The 18,277-nt window shown below is 40.7% G+C and overlaps 3 protein-coding genes across 5 annotated transcripts; 1 reads left to right on the plus strand and 2 right to left on the minus strand.

The window, feature by feature from the left end:
* Positions 1-1,136: 1,136 nt before the first annotated feature.
* On the minus strand, positions 1,137-4,643 carry LOC104965824 (uncharacterized). Of its 2 annotated transcripts, none has more exons than XM_010794836.1 (5): positions 4,239-4,643; positions 3,609-3,995; positions 2,633-3,019; positions 2,010-2,405; positions 1,137-1,564 (listed from the first exon to the last, which is right to left on the minus strand). In XM_010794836.1, the coding sequence occupies exons 1-5, from the start codon at positions 4,294-4,296 to the stop codon at positions 1,221-1,223; spliced, it is 1,572 nt and encodes a 523-aa protein (XP_010793138.1). In that variant the 5' UTR covers positions 4,297-4,643; the 3' UTR covers positions 1,137-1,220. The 2 variants fall into 2 exon arrangements, with proteins under 2 accessions (XP_010793138.1, XP_010793139.1); XM_010794837.1 differs by having other exon boundaries at positions 4,334-4,585.
* A 703-nt stretch (positions 4,644-5,346) lies between these two features.
* gfod2 (glucose-fructose oxidoreductase domain containing 2) lies at positions 5,347-12,023 on the minus strand. 2 transcript variants are annotated; one of them, XM_010794838.1, is made up of 3 exons: positions 11,710-12,023; positions 9,942-10,312; positions 5,347-8,888 (listed from the first exon to the last, which is right to left on the minus strand). In XM_010794838.1, the coding sequence occupies exons 2-3, from the start codon at positions 10,192-10,194 to the stop codon at positions 7,987-7,989; spliced, it is 1,155 nt and encodes a 384-aa protein (XP_010793140.1). In that variant the 5' UTR covers positions 10,195-10,312; positions 11,710-12,023; the 3' UTR covers positions 5,347-7,986. The 2 variants fall into 2 exon arrangements, with proteins under 2 accessions (XP_010793140.1, XP_010793141.1); XM_010794839.1 differs by having other exon boundaries at positions 11,706-12,023.
* Positions 12,024-12,136: 113 nt separating this feature from the next.
* thap11 (THAP domain containing 11) lies at positions 12,137-14,844 on the plus strand. Its single transcript, XM_010794840.1, has one exon. It carries the CDS (start codon positions 13,325-13,327, stop codon positions 14,150-14,152), a length of 828 nt encoding a protein of 275 aa, XP_010793142.1. The 5' UTR covers positions 12,137-13,324; the 3' UTR covers positions 14,153-14,844.
* The last annotated feature ends 3,433 nt before the right edge of the window (positions 14,845-18,277 follow it).

An 18,277-nucleotide genomic window follows, 5' to 3' on the forward strand; every position in this document is an offset into this window, starting at 1 on the left:
TCCATAATCGTGGTCATGAAGTAATTCAAATTAAATCTAATTATCTCTAAAATATGTTCTTGCCTATCAAAATATACCTGAAGTGTAAGAACTAAGATGATGCTTCAGTAAAAGTATACAAATAGTTAAGCCAAAATTAAATGTGTCTCTTTAACTATCTATTTCTTCAATGTTCAAGTTTTTACAACAGACTTGATCACACAGAGAGTTGCAGGTAGCTATTGCGTAAGATCACATGATGTGGTTTTGTTACATGTGCCAAGTGCAAGGACTGACTTACGTACGAAAGCTTTTATGTGCACAGCTCCTCTTGCTTGGAACAGTCTTCAAAAAGTTTTAAAACTGAGCAAATTGGTTCCATGTTTTTAAAGCTCGGATAGGTGCAATGATACTTGATACTGTTGGCACTTGTCAATACCGATAGTTATGTAAATGTAGCCCTGTCAATATAATGTATGATGTCCTTTATCGTTTTCTGTTTCATGTTGTAACCTACTGGGTGCAGGTTGTTTTGTTTCATGTTGTAACCTACTGGGTGCAGGTTGTTTTGTTTCATGTTGTAACCTACTTGGTGCAGGTGGTTTTCTGTTTCATGTTGTAACCTACTGGGTGCAGGTTGTTTTCTGTTTCATGTTGTAACCTACTGGGTGCAGGTTGTTTTGTTTCATGTTGTAACCTACTGGGTGCAGGTTGTTTTGTTTCATGTTGTAACCTACTGGGTGCAGGTTGTTTTGTTTCATGTTGTAACCTACTTGGTGCAGGTGGTTTTCTGTTTCATGGTGTAACCTACTTGGTGCAGGTTTTTTTCTGTTTCATGGTGTAACCTACTTGCTGCAGGTCTCCCTTGAAAAAGAGATCGATGATCTAAATGGGACCACCTGGTTAAATAAATGTTTGAAACGAAGAAATGTAGAGTGAGCGGCAAATGTATTACCAATCTCTGCCTGCATTTTACTATTGAAAATGGCTTGTTGCAGTCATTAGTGAAAGCAGGCTGAGTTCAGAGGAAGGGGTTTGTCCTGGACATTTCGAATCATTTGATGCCAGAATAATATCAGGAGATCCCATAATTAAATGAGTCAGCTCCAGATGGGTAGCAGAGGGATGAAGAAGCAGTGCAACACAGGTGTTACAGAAACAAAAACAACCGACCAGTGATTGTTTTTTTGTTTTGTTTTTGTTAAATGGTAATTTAATCAAATAGAAATTCAGTCATACAGTCATATAGGATCAGGTTTGTTTGACAACAATACAAGTTGTTTTCTTTCCTGCTGAAGTTTTTCCCTTTGCCTCTGCAGCTCTTGCTTTTCACTATTCAGCTCTTCTCTCTGTTTACTCAAGTATTTGGCTTCCTCCAGCTGTGCTTTCCTTAGTGACTCGATCTCCTCTCTTTCTGCAGCCGCTTCCCTGGCATTCCCCACCCGCAGCATCTCAAGCAGCTCCCTCTGATCCTCCAGAGCTCGAGCCTCCTGTCTCTGCGCTCGCCTCAGAGCTTCTATCAGCTCCTGCTCTCTCTTGAACATTTGCTTTTCTCCCTCTGATGCTCTTGAATCGTCCAATGCACCTGTAAGAGGGAAAGAGAAGGTTGCATGTTTAATATATTTTCAATCTTGGCTACAATATAACCAAACATGTTAAATGTTAATAAACTGTTTAAGTGTGGCAGATGTATCTATCTAACTTTGATGCTGAGATACTTCAATTACTGAGAAAACGACAACACTTGTACTTATATTGGTTAAACACACAAGTAATCAAATAATGTTCTAACTGGATATTCTACCTTCATATTTACTTATTTTACAGTTGGATTATAAAGGAAAGGTACAGAGAGATATGTATAACATTCTTTCAAATGTTGATTAGATAAAACCAGGGGTGCATTTAACCTCAAAACATATTACTCAATACTTATCATTACTTAGTCTACTGATAAATGAAGAGGTGGGTTTTGTTGTTTATTTATAAAAACTACAAAAGTATATATTTCTTTAAAAAACAAACATTACCAGAAGAGTGTGTCGCTGCCAATTTCGATGTGGCCCCAGTAACATTTAAGCCCCGTGATGAGTTGGGTCGAGATTTCCGCTTGCCGTCTTCTAGCAGCTGAGTAAACACCGCTGGGTGTCTCTTCGACAGGTGCCGATGCAGGTTGCTGGTGCTGCGGCCGTCAGAGCACTGAATCTTCTTCATGCAGATGTGGCAACGTGCAGCATTTAAACTGTCCAGATGCTCGAAGTGCCTCCAAATTAAGCTGCGTTTATTCTGTTTAACTTGTACAGGGCGGTCATCACTCACTATGTGTCCAACTCCATCTTCGTCCAGGTAGATTTCACAAGGAGAATTAACGTCAGCTTCTTCTAATTTGTCAGATTCATCGGTTGCCAGATCAAGGTCAGAGTCCACTAAAAAAGGGAAAATACAATTATATAAGAGAACTGCAACTAATTTTTCATTGCTGGTTACTATACAATATGATTTTATTTAAATAACTGGAAGAGGGGCTGTCTGTTGCAAGACCAGAAAAACCCAGTGACTCCAGGAAACAACACTGATGATGTGTTGGAGCATCAGAAGGTGTTTGTATTAACTGAACTACACACTCAAACAGCAATGAGTTATAAAACATTACCAAGTAACTTTCTCCGCTTCTCCGTCCCACCAGCGGTCTTTGGTTGTGTTGATGTGCCCTCAGAAGCAGGTGAGCTCTGCTGCCTGTCTGCTAGGAGCTGAGAATACACTTCCGGATGTCTCTTTGAGATATGCCGATGCAGGTTGCCGGTGCTGCCGCCTTCAAAGCTCTGCAACTTTCTGCAAATGCAGCAGCGAGCAGATGAAGAACTGTCCGTCTCATCATAGTACCTCCAAATTAAGCTGCGTTTACTTCGTTTTACGCCAATTTTTGCAGGGATGATATCACCCACTATGCGTACATCTTGGTCCAAGTAGATGTCACAAGGAGAATTTACGCCAGCTTCATCTAATTTTTCAGATTCATCAGCTGCCAGATCCAGGTCCACTAAAAAAAGGGAAAATACAATTATATAAGAGAACTGCAACTAATGTTTCATTGCTGATTACTATTTAATACGATTTTATTTAAATAACTGTTCCAAGAGAAAAAACGCCTTCAGACCATATCATGTTTTGTAAAAACAATATATTGACATATTTCACTTATTTGGCAAAAAAAGTTAGAATGAACTAACTTTTTCAACCTGCATGCCCTTTGTGTTCTGTTAGACGCTTTTATCCAAAGCGACTTACTGTGGACAATCCCCACAGGAGCGACTTGGGGTGAAGTGTATTGCCCAAGGATACAACGACATGCTGACTGCAGTGGGGATTGAACTCGTGCTCCCCTGATCCTAAATTCAACGCACTAGACCACTGAGCCACAGCGCCCACTTGAACACAGGCTGAGGTCTGATCAACCTCGGACTGGTCGCCTGGAAGAGGGGCTGTCCTGAAACACCCAGTGACTCCAGGAAACAACACTGGTGATGTGTTCAAGTTTGAGCATCAGAAGGTGTGTGTATTAACTGAACTACACACACAAACAGCAATGAGTTATAAAACATTACCAAATAACTTTCTCTGCGTCTCACCAGCGGTCTTTGGTTGTGTTGATGTGTCCTCAGAAGCAGGTGAGCTCTGTAAGTGCTGCCTGTCTGCTAGGAGCTGAGAAGACACTTCCGGATGTTTCGTTGAGATATGCCGATGCAGGTTGCTGGTGCTGCCGCCTTCAATGCTCTGCATCTTGCTGCAAATGCGGCAGCGAACAGATGAAGAACTGTCCGTCTCATCGTAGTGCCTCCAAATTAAGCTGCGTCTATTCCGTTTCTGTGTACGTTTGACAGGGAGGTCGTCAATCGCCTCTTCAGGAGTTAGTTGTTTCACTAGAGCTCCATCTGCAATTTCCAGGATGCTTTTAATAACTGCTCCATTCACAGAGGGGAAGCTGTATTGTTGTGCATCCCCCAAAGCCAGCTCCACTAAATGGCAGGAAAACAGAAAGTTATTAATGCTGCAACTGAACATTTGCATTAATTGCAAACTAATTATTTCAGCACTAGAATGATGATGAACAACTTTTTATTTAAGGTGTGTGACTGGAAAAGAAGACACGTTTTAATTGAGTGTAGAGTCAAATCAAAGTTGCTTTTCCACATTTCGACATGTCACAAGAGGAAAAGCATTGGTGTAAATAAAAACATAAAGATGCCATGGTTGTTTACCTAATGTGAATTGCTGTTTTGTGCTCCCAGCAGTGTGTGAAATCGTTAACAAGGACATTATTTAGTTGTTTAATCTGAGTTAAAGGCAAGCATACCGAAAGTGACTTGTTTCGATTCCATCTTCTCGAAGGTCGACGGTTTGATAAAAGCCCAAAACAGCGCTTAATTTACAGACTGTGACTACCGCTGTCCCCGGTGCTTCTTAATACGGCATCGGTCTGAGAAACAGTGTAGAAATTCGTCTTTTTTAACTAAAATGTCGACTGTTAGCTTTTGTGTTTATATCAGGGTAGCTAGTTGCTACACATTGTCCCACAACGCATTGCTGCCACCGTCCTTAACTCATATCCGGGGCGGGGATAGTCGGCTAGTTTTTGTTACAAACACAACAAAAGGAATTACCGATCTGTGAATGTCTATTAAACTCAAGCCCATATAATTCTCCCATTTCAATAATACATTAATGGAATGGAATTTGAATACAATCTCTGTTTCCAAAATGTAATTTTAAAGTGCATTCTCTATGTGACCACGGTGGGGATATTTCACTTACCTACATCTGATATACTGGATGTTGGATGTAGCCTAGTTTTTACATATTTAAAAGTTTCTACAATCTGTATTTATGGTTTAACCTGTCCTGAACAACTAAATGTCAACCCTCATATCAAGCATCCTTTGGTTCCTACCTAGCTTTACTATAAATCAAGATGTTGAATTGATAGTGTTCAATCATCGTTTACAAATGTGTTTTTAGAGCTGAACCTGCACTTTGAGAACAGGAACAGCTTAGTTACTGTATTTGCATCAAATGTTGAAAGTTGTTTCCAGAAAGCAAATCCTGTAAACCCTTTGACTGCAGCACAATGCTCCGATTCAGAAATGGTGACTATATGCTCTATGGAGATGAGGGAGGATGTAACACGTTGCATTTTATTTGTGTGATAATGAGTAAATATAAGCTTACTGCCAGATCAGTATACAACACAACCAACACTGAGTCAAAGATTTGACTTGCTGAATAATTTGAATATGTGTTGTCTGGGTTCAAAACAAAAACATTGAAATGTTATCTTTACATAATTAATACACTTTCTGAACAAAGACAGTAAATGAATACAACTGTATTTATTAAGGAAGTATCTGTCAGGCAAATGAACAGTACAGTTTACCAACATAAATTGTGCTCAAAAAGCCATATTAAACACTAAAACTAAACAAGATAAATACTACAACAGAAATTCACATACTTAAGAGTGACACAAACACTGAACAAAATAAACAATGGGAAACTTTCTCCACACCAAGACATAAATAAATACAAAAACACTTCCTTATACAGACATGTGTTAAATTCATTTTCGCAGTGAGCCGGCTGGTAATAGCACCACACAGCATATTAAATATGTGGCACTTTTATCCGTTATCAGTGTAAAGAACAAGAGAAAAAGAAGAAGGTGAAAACTTGGTTGGAATGTATTTTAATAGTGGTGGGTTGTCGAAAATCCTGCGAGAAAAGGTGATGCGTTTTATAAAGACACTTAATGTAAACTTGATTAATTACAAGCATTGTTAGGATAGCGTGAGGTAAGCGTGTTAGGTGCATGTTTCCTTATATGCAGATCCTGCGTGGGTCTAAGAAAGGAACAGACCAATACAACAAACAGCAGCCTGTTTCTGTCCTCACCTCCTGTCTCAGCAGGAGGAGCGCCGAGCCCAATATTATTCAGCAGTACTGAAATGCAGTGAGCGACTATAACAACTAAAAACTTAGCTTGGTCTGAGCAACTTAGAGAGGCACACATTTACACTTTTATGCACATCAGATCCAGTGGTTCTACTCAATGAAAAGATCAGTAAGGTGTTTCGGATGAAGGGCAGACTCCTCTCTCTTGATTTAAACATCTGTAATAACTTAAAATGCATAGATTGCATGAACAAAATCTTTCAAAAAGCATTCAAATAACTTCATAGTTATCTCATGTAAACAAACCTTTTGACACACATTTTAAACTAAATCTAGTTGTCAAATATCCTAGGTCTTTGAATATTTAAAACTGTTGTCAGTATAACAATAAAAGGTTACTTATTTCTAGGATTCTAAGATTCATTGCGTTACTCCACCTAAAATCTTTCATTTGAGCATCAAATGCTCATCCTATAAATGCTTGAGAGGTTAAAAGGTGGTAGTTTCCTTCCTTACTGAAAGTTTGAATGGATCAATAGGTGGTGAGTTGTACCAGGTGAGCTCCTGCTACTACTTCAACTCTGTCCATATGTTCCGTTTGTTCCAGAAGATGTTTATATAAACCATTACTAAAAACACTTGAAGTGTCGCCCTCATTGGAGCTTCTTTAAGTAGTGTATCTGGAAATAGTCACATTTAAATGACTGAGCATACTGAACATATGGATTGAGTGGTTTGAAGTTGGTATACTTTCAATGAAACATGCCACTACTGAAATCCACCGTAGCAGTTCATAATTTCAGCTCACCATAACTGCTCTACCGACAGGATGTGTGACATCTGATATAAAGATTTAAGATAGCCTTAGGAATCTGACATTTTGCAGGAGATTTATATAAATTAGACTTTTTAATGTTCAGTTTAACATAGCTTATTTTACTCAATCCCTGGTATTTTAGGTATGCCATGACATATATTAACATCAAAACCTACAAGCCCCTCATTCATTCTTTAAATGTATGCTTATTGTTACAAAATCCAAAAAATAAAAATAAACAGTGCACAGCTCCATTATTCTTATTCTATATTTGAATAGAGGCCGAGCTCCAAAAGAGCATCATTTGAATTGTGCCAGTCGCCACACTGCAAGCACTGAAAGAGTTTTGTTAGTCAAATCATCCTCATGCCCACTCCCTTTCAGAATAATGTGCTATTCATGTTGAAAATAAATTAACACCAACATACATCTATATGTACAATAAAGATTCACATGTTTTCTCGGTTGGACTGTACTTAAAGTTGTGTTTCAATTTGAGCCAAACTATGAAATTGCGTTCCCTCCTGAGACGTGTTAGGTTGCAGCAACTTAACAGCTTTGTTAGTGCTGATACGTAGCCACTAGACCATTATCTTGTAGTGTAATGTATAACTCTGGGAAACACTGAAACCACTCAAGGTCTGATGTCTCAAAATACAACCTGCATATAAGCGGCTGGTTCCATAAATGACAGAAATATGTCCACACAAGCTTCTTAAAGTGAGGATAAGCAAACGGTCGGACGTCCACTGAAAGGTTGTATTTTGCCTATCAAGGACTTTTTCTCCTGGCCAATATTTGACTTAGGAGTGGTGCCTTGCCGACAGGAGACATATATCAACCTTATTTAAAGGGAACTTTTCAGGCATTGCTCCATGACTTTAGGCTCCAGTGATACAAAAAGCTGTGTCTACTTTTTGGCATGTTACAGATAATAAACATGTAAACGGAGCACAGGTAGATTTTGACACAGCTATAATAATATTTTCGGTTGAGAATCAGAATAATGGAGCTGAGGTCAACACATTTAGTGTACAAACAAATCATAACTGTGAGGGTACAAACATCCACAGCTTTGATTTCTAAAGCAAAAATATTCTGCTCAAAATGTGGCAGAATGTGAAAATGCTAAATGTAAGTAGTCATGGTACATGTAAACTGCCTCAGCAGCTGACAGAAAGGAGAAACATTCAGAGGCCGACCGTCGGAAACATGTAGTAGTTGCACTGGGTTTGTAAATAGATTCAGTTCTTGTTTCTCTGCAGAGCTTCACACAGGTTGTGATTGGGATCTGGCTCCTGACTCATGATCTCAACACACTCCCACTCTCCACTACAGCTGGACCGCTTCACTGCCTCCACCACGGTCTGCACGTACAGACCATCTTCAAATGTCGGTGCCATGGCGACCGGTCCTCGTGCCCATGACCTGCGCTCCTCATGAGCCTGAAAAGACTCTCTCAGTGCCTTCACCATGGAGCTGAGCCCCTGCAGGTGAGGCAGGGGCATCTCTTTCACCTCTGGCCCCACCCACCCACTGTCGCCTAGCAACAGCTCCTCACTTTTACTCCCATTGCGCTGGCCATATAGCTCTGTCCCCCTGGCAACCAGTCTCCCAGTGGATCCGACTACCATTACTTCGTGCACAAATGACCCCGGCATGTTGAAGTTCAGGGTGACGGTGCAACAAACGCCGCCCGAGCGAGACCCGGTTCCACCCATCAACATCTGGAAGAAGCAGAAATCATCGCTGGTGACGCGGCGGATGCCTCGGATCAAACCATTTTGTTGTACAAAGGTCCGCAATAAGCCATGAACACGATGGGCTCGTTCACCCGTCAGGTAACTTAAAAGGTCAATGACGGAGGAGCCGACGGTGTGCAGTCCGCCTCCGCCCATCAGCTCCTCACACGTCCAGCCGTACGCCTGGTCCAGGAGGCTGGGGCCATACACACGCACATCACACACCTGCATCTCGCCAACATATCTCTCCACCAGTAGCTGGCGCATTGCTGCGAAAGCTGGCAGGAAGCGCAGGGTATTACCCATAATGCTGAGCAGCTGTGGGTAGTATCTGGCAGCAGTCACCATCTTGAAGGAATCCACAGCGGTTGCAGCTTTCTCACACAGAACATTCTTACCTATACCTGCAGGGAGAGAGAGAGACAGGAAGGGTTTATACTCATCTCTGATCAAATTACTGAGTGCAATTAGAATACTAGAATTTAACTTTAACAAAATATAATATGCCACCCCACAAAACGTTTTATGATTTTTTGGTTGTATTGTATTGGAAAAACAGCAACAAAAAGATTAATTAATTAATTAATTAATTTTTAATTAATCTGGTAATCTTTGTGCTGATTACGAGGGTTCCTAATCAGATTTGTTCTATGCCTCTCTAAACTGCATTTGTTCGTTTTGAAGTTGCAACTGAGTGTATATTAAATATGATTTGAAGCTGTAGGCTGGACTTGATATGTCCGTGCTCGGGCACCCTGTGGAGTCGATTGCTTTAAATGCCATTACCCCTCAGTTCCTGGAGATTGGAATGAATAAACAAAAAACTCAACTTTCTCATGCAGCCACATTGATAGCACAAAGGGTGTGTATGGCTTTTATATATGGAGATTGGCGGCCTTGGGAGTAGTGCCGTTGATAAATACTTTGGTGGGGAATTACTCAGGAAGTTGCAACTAAAACAGGATGCTGAGGTCAACACTCAGGAATTCCATCAGATACAGTAAGATAACTTTATAGATCTAGTCTCCTCTGATAAGGAAATGTGTTTGCTATGTTTCCCTCAATGAGCTGTTAACAGATGTAAAATGTGGTTAAGTTTGAATCCATAAGGATTTTCTTTTTCGTCCCTCAAAATGCTATTTTCCCTGTGGTTACGGAAATGATTGTCATTAATCACATCACTAGGATAAACCCTGAGGAATAGGTTACAGAAAAATGCAGCCATTTTTAGTTTTCGGGGAGTACTGTCATTACAGTCAAAAATGTTAAATCTGTTCCAGAGCCGACCCACCAGGCCCAGCTGGGTCAAGTCACATTAACTGTATGTATTTGTAGATGATTTTTAACTGTTGTATAAGATCTGAAGCTGGTGTTTAGGAAGTAAACTAAGTTCCTTTTTTTTGTAATCATTAACTTAAACAAAAACATGATAAAAGTAAAAAAAAGTGACTTCTTACCCAGTGCTTTGACAGCAATCTGCCTTGTCATTGAGGGTGGAATATAGATGCAAACAAGGTCGACGTCTTGGTGCAGCAGGACGTCATCAGATCGGCTGGTGTGGAACGGGATGCCGAGCTCCTTTGCCAGGCAGCCTGCCTCCTCTTCGCTTTTCCCCCAAACTGCATGGACCTCAAAGCCTTCAGCTTTCAACAGCGGTACCAGCACTCGGGCTGTGCTGCCCGTGCCAAATACACCGACTCCTGGCAACATGGCAGTGCCACTCAGTGCGACCTTACGTGCGAACCATAGCCAGCCTCAACAACATCCCAAGAGCATACAATTTACTTTCCTCTCATGTCTTGACTGTTTTTGGAAATTAAGATTGTACCTGTAAAAATAAAAAGGAGATAAATAATATGTCACATTGACTTAATCTGCAATATGTGTAAAAAAAAATGTTTTATGCTGTTGTCTAAAGATGGGCAATAATGCTGTGCACGCTCGTCTATGTTAACACATTCACTGTTCATTCAAAGCAGTTCATGCTGATTTTAAGACCAGACATTATAGGATAATTGATCTATTTCACATTATTACGATAACCAAAACCAGTACAGTAACTTGTCTCTTTTTGCACAATATCTAGTGACTGTATCAACAAACAGGACAAACATGTCTAATGGAGGTGTAAACCAGTTTCTCCCATAAGCAGTCTCCGATAGTTACTTGCATTGTGTCCTGCTACATAGTTAACATGCCATTCCTCAGTTGATCCACACCCACCTAAAGTCAACGTCACCTCTACCTCTGTAGAGCCACAGATGTCTGTGTGTTTGACCCTATCCAGGTTAAACACTTATACAGTGGAGTGAATGTACAACGAGTTGAACACAGAACAACATAGTTCATCAACAACTTATCTAAATGACATGATATATAGATATAAAAATGACTTGTGATATTATTGTATTCCTTATCTCCTAACACAACCTTTGTTGACTTTCTAAACTAACTGTTATGAATATGCAACTATAATGTGAATTTCAGCCTATGAAAGTGCTGTTAGTGGGGTTTGTATGGTGGAGCACCTGCCTACACCATTATCTCTTTTGAGAAGTAGGGTGAGGGGGAAACAGCTCTTCGTTGGCTGGGTTCTAATGGGGTTGTAAAAAAGAGACTATACATGGTTTGTCTATTTATAATATTGGGAATATACATTTATGGGAGAAGATATGACGGTGACATTAAAATACTGGCTGGCAGGGGCAGCTTGTCGCTATGACTGTACAACCACAGACTGATAATGGCACCTGCATTACCTGTGTTAACCTTAAGAAACATATGGTCTGCATTTATCACACCGGATCACCTCGGGTTGTAAACAGCCAAACAAACACATTTACCAGGTTTTCTCTCACAGACAACACTGAAAGTAACCTAGCCTTGCTGCTATTTGTTAATCAGATAACAAAGTAATAACGCACACAATACTGCTGTTGGGATCAAAAGTACTTTGGCTCTAGCTATATTTAACAATACCACTTACTTGTGCGAAGTGGCCACTACTTTGAACAGTCTATAGGAGTGTGATGGTGGATAGCTAGTGTCCACACACACTTAGCTAACATTAGCTAGCATGTTCAGCTAGCCAGCCGCAAAACGAGACCAAAAAGCCCCCGATAAACAAAGCTACTTTACAGAGTTAATATCAAGAGATAAGTCGTCTAACTGTCTTTGAACTTGGCTTGATAAAAACCCATCATATGAGTAAAATGTGCTACCTACTGTATGAAGCAGGACAACATGAACAGCGGTTGAAGGTGCTCCGCCGGGCGCTGCCCAGTTGCTAGTGGTAACTTCAGTAGCAACGGCAGGACTGTGGGGAGGACCAGAGATACTACAGGAGGTAGGAGATGGCTCACCAGCGGAGAATCAAGGGAAAGTTACACCTCAAAATTATGGCTTTAGCCTTACGCACATTAATACTAAATAGAAGCAAATGTGCTCCCTGTGGAACTTGTTATTATGTCGATTAAAGGCAAATAACTAAAATATAACATGGATTAATTATGTGACTAATTGCTGTGTGTCAAGTGGAGGAAGTGGATTCTCTCTCTGTTTCCCCATGATTCAGTGCGATGAGACTTCACAAACCTCCTTTACAAAGTTTTATGCACACAGTTTTTATTTCTTTAGTGATATTTTAGAAGTAACCATTTTAGACATGATTACAATTAGTTACACTTGCTATGGTGAACTTAAGCTACGCCATACACTGGCAATAATAATCTTACACCAAAACATCCACTGCTGCCATTGATAATATCTTTTTATAGTTTTGAATGCCCAAATTTTTAATTATGCATATGATCTTTCACTCTTTTAATAAAGGAAGATATTATTAAACTGTACAGATATTTACTGTTTTTGTTCATCATTTGTATCTTTTAAAAGTATTTAAATCAAATAAAAAAGATTCCCTGCTGACAGGAAAGAGTCAAACACAAAGAAGGGATCTAAAAGGCCATCAGGTGGCTGAAAAGGTTACCACATTTAAAAAATAAAGATAATTGAATTCCTTTTCGACTAACTTATTTTAGAAGAACAAGAAGAGACGAGTAAACATCTCTTTTAGTTTTAGGCATTATAGATGACCATAGCTTTGATGGCATTATTTTTTATTATATTACTCTTATTGTTTAAGAACCATTTAAATGATAAAACACCGTCATTTATATCACCGATTAACAGGTATAAAAGGAACAGAAATAGACCATGCTGATGGTTTTCTGATTTGTCAGACCTTTTAATTAAAAATAAAGTTAGATTTAATGATTTAGCTTGTGAAAATTAGGGTTAATTTGAGACCACCTTTGAATGCATCATAGCTATACAATTTAACAATGAGAATATTTAAGACGAATCTTCTGTCCAGATCGTTTTCACTTGTAAAGGAAATCACCTGGACATTGATTTGACCCACCCCCGCTTTACCCACACTGGCCAGTAGGGGCGCTCGTTTTCTAACGGACCTGCAGGGGGAGCGCAAGGAATTCTGGGACTTTTAGTTCTCAGCAGAGGACGGTTGGCTTGATAACACCGCGAAGAACAAAACGAGACATTTACCAGCGAAAATAAAACACCAGCCTCAATTTCATCATAAATACAAGCTCTACATGCTTGGAGTCCGGATAAATACCGGTGGATTTAGCGGTCGTAAGAAGAAAAGCAGCTCACTTTTGGTGAAAAATAAACAGGAAGTTGTTAGCGTTGTGGGACGTGTAGTTCCGCTTGTAGGCCACTGAGCTTCATTACAACGCATTGAAAAAAGAAACAACAATTAAATAAGCTAAACTTCACCCCGACGACCGTGCTCTAAAGCCTAAGTGTTGAAGCAAACATGCCAGGTTTTACGTGCTGTGTCCCGGGCTGCTACAACAACTCGCACCGGGACCGGGACCTGCGCTTCTACACGTTTCCCAAAGACAGCACGCTGAGGGAGCTGTGGCTGCGGAACATCTCCCGGGCCGGGGTCAGCGGCTGCTTCAGCACCTTCCAGCCCACCACCGGGCACCGGGTCTGCAGCGTGCACTTCGCCGGCGGGAGGAAGACCTACACCATCAGAGTGCCGTCCCTCTTCCCTCTGCGGGGTGTCAATGAGCGCAGGAGCCGGAGGGGCAGAGGCAGGAAGGTGTCAGCGGCGGGGGCTACAGCACCCGGTGCCGCAGCCCCCTCTGGGATATTGATCTCCAGTGTGCTGGGCAGTGTGGCGGCGGAGGGAGCCGAGGGCACCACGGGAGGAGAGGCGAGTGATGACAGCAGCATCACCGTGGTGCAGATAGGGCAGAACGGGGAGTACCTGGGCACGGCGCGGCTCCCCGCACAGACAGAGGGGACAAGTTACACGGAGCCCATCACCGAGGAGTTCATCGGGGACGACCTGTCGGAAACCGGTTCGCACCTGGCGGCCGTGCAGTACGTGAGTGTAACCAGCAGCCCGCTGGACCACTCGTACTCGCTGACCACCGGCACCACGTCGGCCGAGCTGCTGCGGAAGCTGAACGAGCAGCGGGACATCATCGCGCTGATGGAGGTGAAGATGAAGGAGATGAAGGCGACCATCCGCCAGCTGCGGGTCGCCGAGGCCAAGCTGCAGGAGGAGGTGCGCGAGCGGGACCGGCTGCTCTACGGGAACTCCGTGGCCTTAAGCGTCCGCAAGAAAATCTGAAGGGTGCATATCACCGGAGAGGACCCGTTACAGAGACTGACTAACGGATATGACACCGATCCAACCCTATTTTGTATAAAACTACGAGCGATGACAATTTATTTTCGAGAAGTAGAGCTAACTTTTCGTAGGCCTGTGTTGAAAAAGTTGACAGGCTATTTCATGTAGGCTAGCTTATATTAAAAACATGCACAGTGCACTATTGGCCGGTTCCCATCCAGGATCAATATTACATATGTTATTCAATCAAACAAGAATCATAGTATGCACAGACTGACAAGATAGCAGGATTATACATGTGTGACGTGACTGATGAGGAGGATGCTCTCAACTGCCTAGTTATGTAGAACATTTTCTTTTTGAAAGTTCTCTTATTTCCTTACTTGAGATTTTGAATTAGGAGCTTGTAGCAGAAACATCTAGTAGATTTGCAGAGGTAAACTATGCCAAGATTGCGCATCTATAGGATTTTCTGTATACGAAACACTATTCTTGGCCCACTTGGGTGTTAGTCAATGAAGTACAGCTCTACCATGACTTTATCTGAGTTGCCTTTAAAGAGAGCTTAAGATGCTTTCCCTTGATATGTGTTGATATAAGACATTTGATCATCAAGGAACAGACTTTAAGGAATTATTTCAAACTTGAAGGCACTCAAACAATGTAATCTTATTAAAATGATCTTTCTTGGAGACATGCATTAAGTTACATTTGCTCAACGTTTTGTTTTTAAGGAAGTGAAGTACAAAGAAAAACATTTTCTCAACATACTTTATGCAACTTGAACATGTTAATGTCTGCACCCAAGGTTATTCTGAAGCAGCTCCTGCTTATGTCAGTGTGATTCATGTGTGTGATGTTTTTCACGCAGGAGTTTAGTGGCTGCATTTCTTTGTCCTTTCATCCATGTATTACGCACAGGATGTTACCTGCATTTCAGATTTTTGAACTTAGTTCACAGCTATATGCTCTGCTCCTTTTTTGAATAACGTTGATTCACATTGAATATTTCCAACTTCATTAAGTTTGTCATGATTTTGTCCAGGCAGCGTCCCAGTAACACCGTTTTGCTTTCACCTTCAAGTGGAGAAGGTTTAAGCTCTCAGACACCTGTTAGAGGCTCTTGTTGGACTCTTTAGGAAAGAAGAGATACACAAATAATATTTTACTATACTATCATACAATACTTTCAGCATTGTTAAGAAGTCATACCATATTCATCATATTTGATACACCCTAAATCACATCATAGACTTATGAAGGGAAGGGAATCAAACTTGAACCAAAAAACATCTTCATAAATCCTTTAAAAAGTCATTGTGTTTCAAAAATATTTCTGATATCATTGTGTTGATAATCTGAGCTAATAATTTCAGCGATTGTACCACTACAGAGTATGGTACAAACCATTGTTATTGTTTTGACATTTCATAGTTTTGTAGCAGATCTGATTTACTGTAAAGTCTTGTGGTGAGATGTGTCACATGTTGCAGAGTGATTTCCACCCTCTAGATGGCGGTGACATTAAACTGAGCAGCGGGAGGTTTAGCGCCGCTCTATGGCCTAATTTGCTTCATCTGTCTGTGTGTCGACAGCTTGGATGGTCCTTTGCTTGATTGTTACTCATATTAGATAACATCTTAATGTGATTGTAAAACTGCAGTTACTTCACCTAAACTTAAAACCTGTCCTTTGAACCCGTGCTGTGTGTCGCAGGAAACCGAGAGAGAGGAATAGGGATGAATGAACAGACAGACAGCATCGGATAGAGCGAGGATCCAAATTCTAATCTTTTTTTTTTTACTCCCCACAGTGTTGCATAATGCCTTAATCCATCGCTGTCGATCACATATACTCAAACTGTCTCCCTTTTCTTTGGCTGCTGCACTTTAACCATGCTGTCTTTACATTTAGGCCAAACAACAGCTTCTCGCGTCAGATTTAGTTGTCGTTTCAGCGTAATTGTGTAATGTGAATGAAGTAAACAAGTGTAATATGTAATCCTTAAAATCCAGTGTGTGACACCACACTATACACGCAGTATATCCGTGCCTGCTCAAACGGTGGCCATTACATCAAATCCCTTTGATTAATATTGCTGATCAAAATATATTTGTCTGCTTTTCAAAAAATGCAGACTATTTTGACCAATTAGTCGTTTTGCCTATTTTTCATGCAAAATGTCAGAAAATCCTCCGAATAGCCTCTCAAATACGGAGATTTCCTGCCTTTCTCTGATTTATATCCAATTAGCCTATCTGAACACCTGCAGAATTATTTTCTAAATACTCTTTCAGTTGAGGGATTGTCTGCTGATAAAACCTTCTCTTTTGCTATTTTATAGGTAATACAAAGCTTAATTAGGAGGACATCTATTTAAAAAAACTTAATTATTAAAACAATTCAAGAAAATAGTGTTCACTTGATTGAAGATAATAAGGTTGATACTGCCGATTCTATCATTAATCGCCGACAGAAATAAATGTTATATACTTTAGAGGAAGTGAATTATGGCTTAACTACTGTGACATATCAAGCAGTTGTCACACAAGTTGTTTTTTGGGACCCATATAGGCTCCACTCTTCTTGGCTTATCAAAAGGTAAGACTGGAAATAATACATTAGGTTTTATGTATTAGGGCTGGGCAATTATTCTATACGATAATATAAATTATTTCAATAGAGTTGTGTCGTTATGAAATCTTGTATCAAGATATCGTAGACAACAATTTAATCTAGATCAAGCACTAAGAAACAACCTGTCTCTTTTCATACTTCCCAGTAATTTGACATGCTTGAATGTAGGTTGACTTGTAATGATTTCACTTTACTGTACTATTGCTTAGTTCCCTTTTATATAAATGTATCTTAAATAATCATCTATATGAAATGAAATCCAAAGTTACAGACACACTGTATACACAAATATTTTACTCACAAGAAAATCAATAATTTCTTGCAACCCCCAGTTGTGAACTACTGCACAAAACTAGGAGGCCAGAGGAGTCAGGACGCCCATAATCACCAACATGCACAAACTACAAAAGCCCTCACGGCCAGTGGTGTAGTGGGGATTTTTTTTACCGGGGGGACGCTATTTTAATTAGGTCATCCCAAACAATGCCACACAAGTGCGCACGCGCGCAGTGCACTCACAAAACGGGCAGACAGGTCCACAGAAACTACCGGTATGCTTAGTCCTACTTTAGTTACTGTACTGAAAAAAGCAGACGGCGCTGCGCTCAACACACACACAGACTCAAAACTACAGGTTACTTACGTAACCCCAGTTCTCAGAGTAACATGTAGTGAGATGTCTCACTATGGGATGCGCCTCATCGCGGAGCAAACAGAAGCATCAATCTCATTACGCCAATCCTGATTGGCTGGTGATCTTGACGTCAGCGTCAGGGAATCCACTGCACCCACCCTATAAATAGCTTGCGCCGCGTCCTAGCGTCATTCAAAAATAAGCACCTCTTCTCGCTTCACCTTAGCAAGGAGGGCCGTCTGGTGAGACATCTCACTACATGTTACTCTGAGAACTGGGGTTACGTAAGTAACCTATAGTTCTCATTCATAACACTCCGTTCGATGTCTCACTTAAGCAATCATACACTCCAGTACAGGTGTACGGACTTCGGCGCAAGCGCCTCGGTCCTGCCGCAGTACTGTCGTACCAATAATGACGTTCAAGAACGGCCTCAAGTGTATGATTGCGATTCTATTACACAAACTATTATTGTAATCAACAATATCGTAAAATAATTTCATAATGTGGGCTAATTTGCTCCCAAACCTACGTTTTCTGCTTGAGTTAATCTCCGTCAGAAAGTAGTTCGTCATAAAGTAGTTCCCATGGTAACGATAGCCGATCAAACACTCCTGCTACCCCGCTTACAGTTATTGATATAATTATAGTAAATAATATATTATTAACCAATTTATTGAAAACAATTTATTGAAAACAATTCTTGAATTAGGCTATTTCAATATCTGAGTAATCACTGTGTGGGATTAGCGGAACAAATCAAATCAGGCTGTCCATGGTGCTGAAACATTTTGGGTTCAGAATGAAGGTGGATGTTCATGCTCCAATTAAAAGTGCAATTCTTGAAACAGCTC

Source organism: Notothenia coriiceps, unplaced genomic scaffold (genome assembly GCF_000735185.1).
Source record: "Notothenia coriiceps isolate Sejong01 unplaced genomic scaffold, NC01 NC01_scaffold00037246, whole genome shotgun sequence".
Taxonomy (NCBI): Eukaryota; Metazoa; Chordata; class Actinopteri; order Perciformes; family Nototheniidae; genus Notothenia; species Notothenia coriiceps.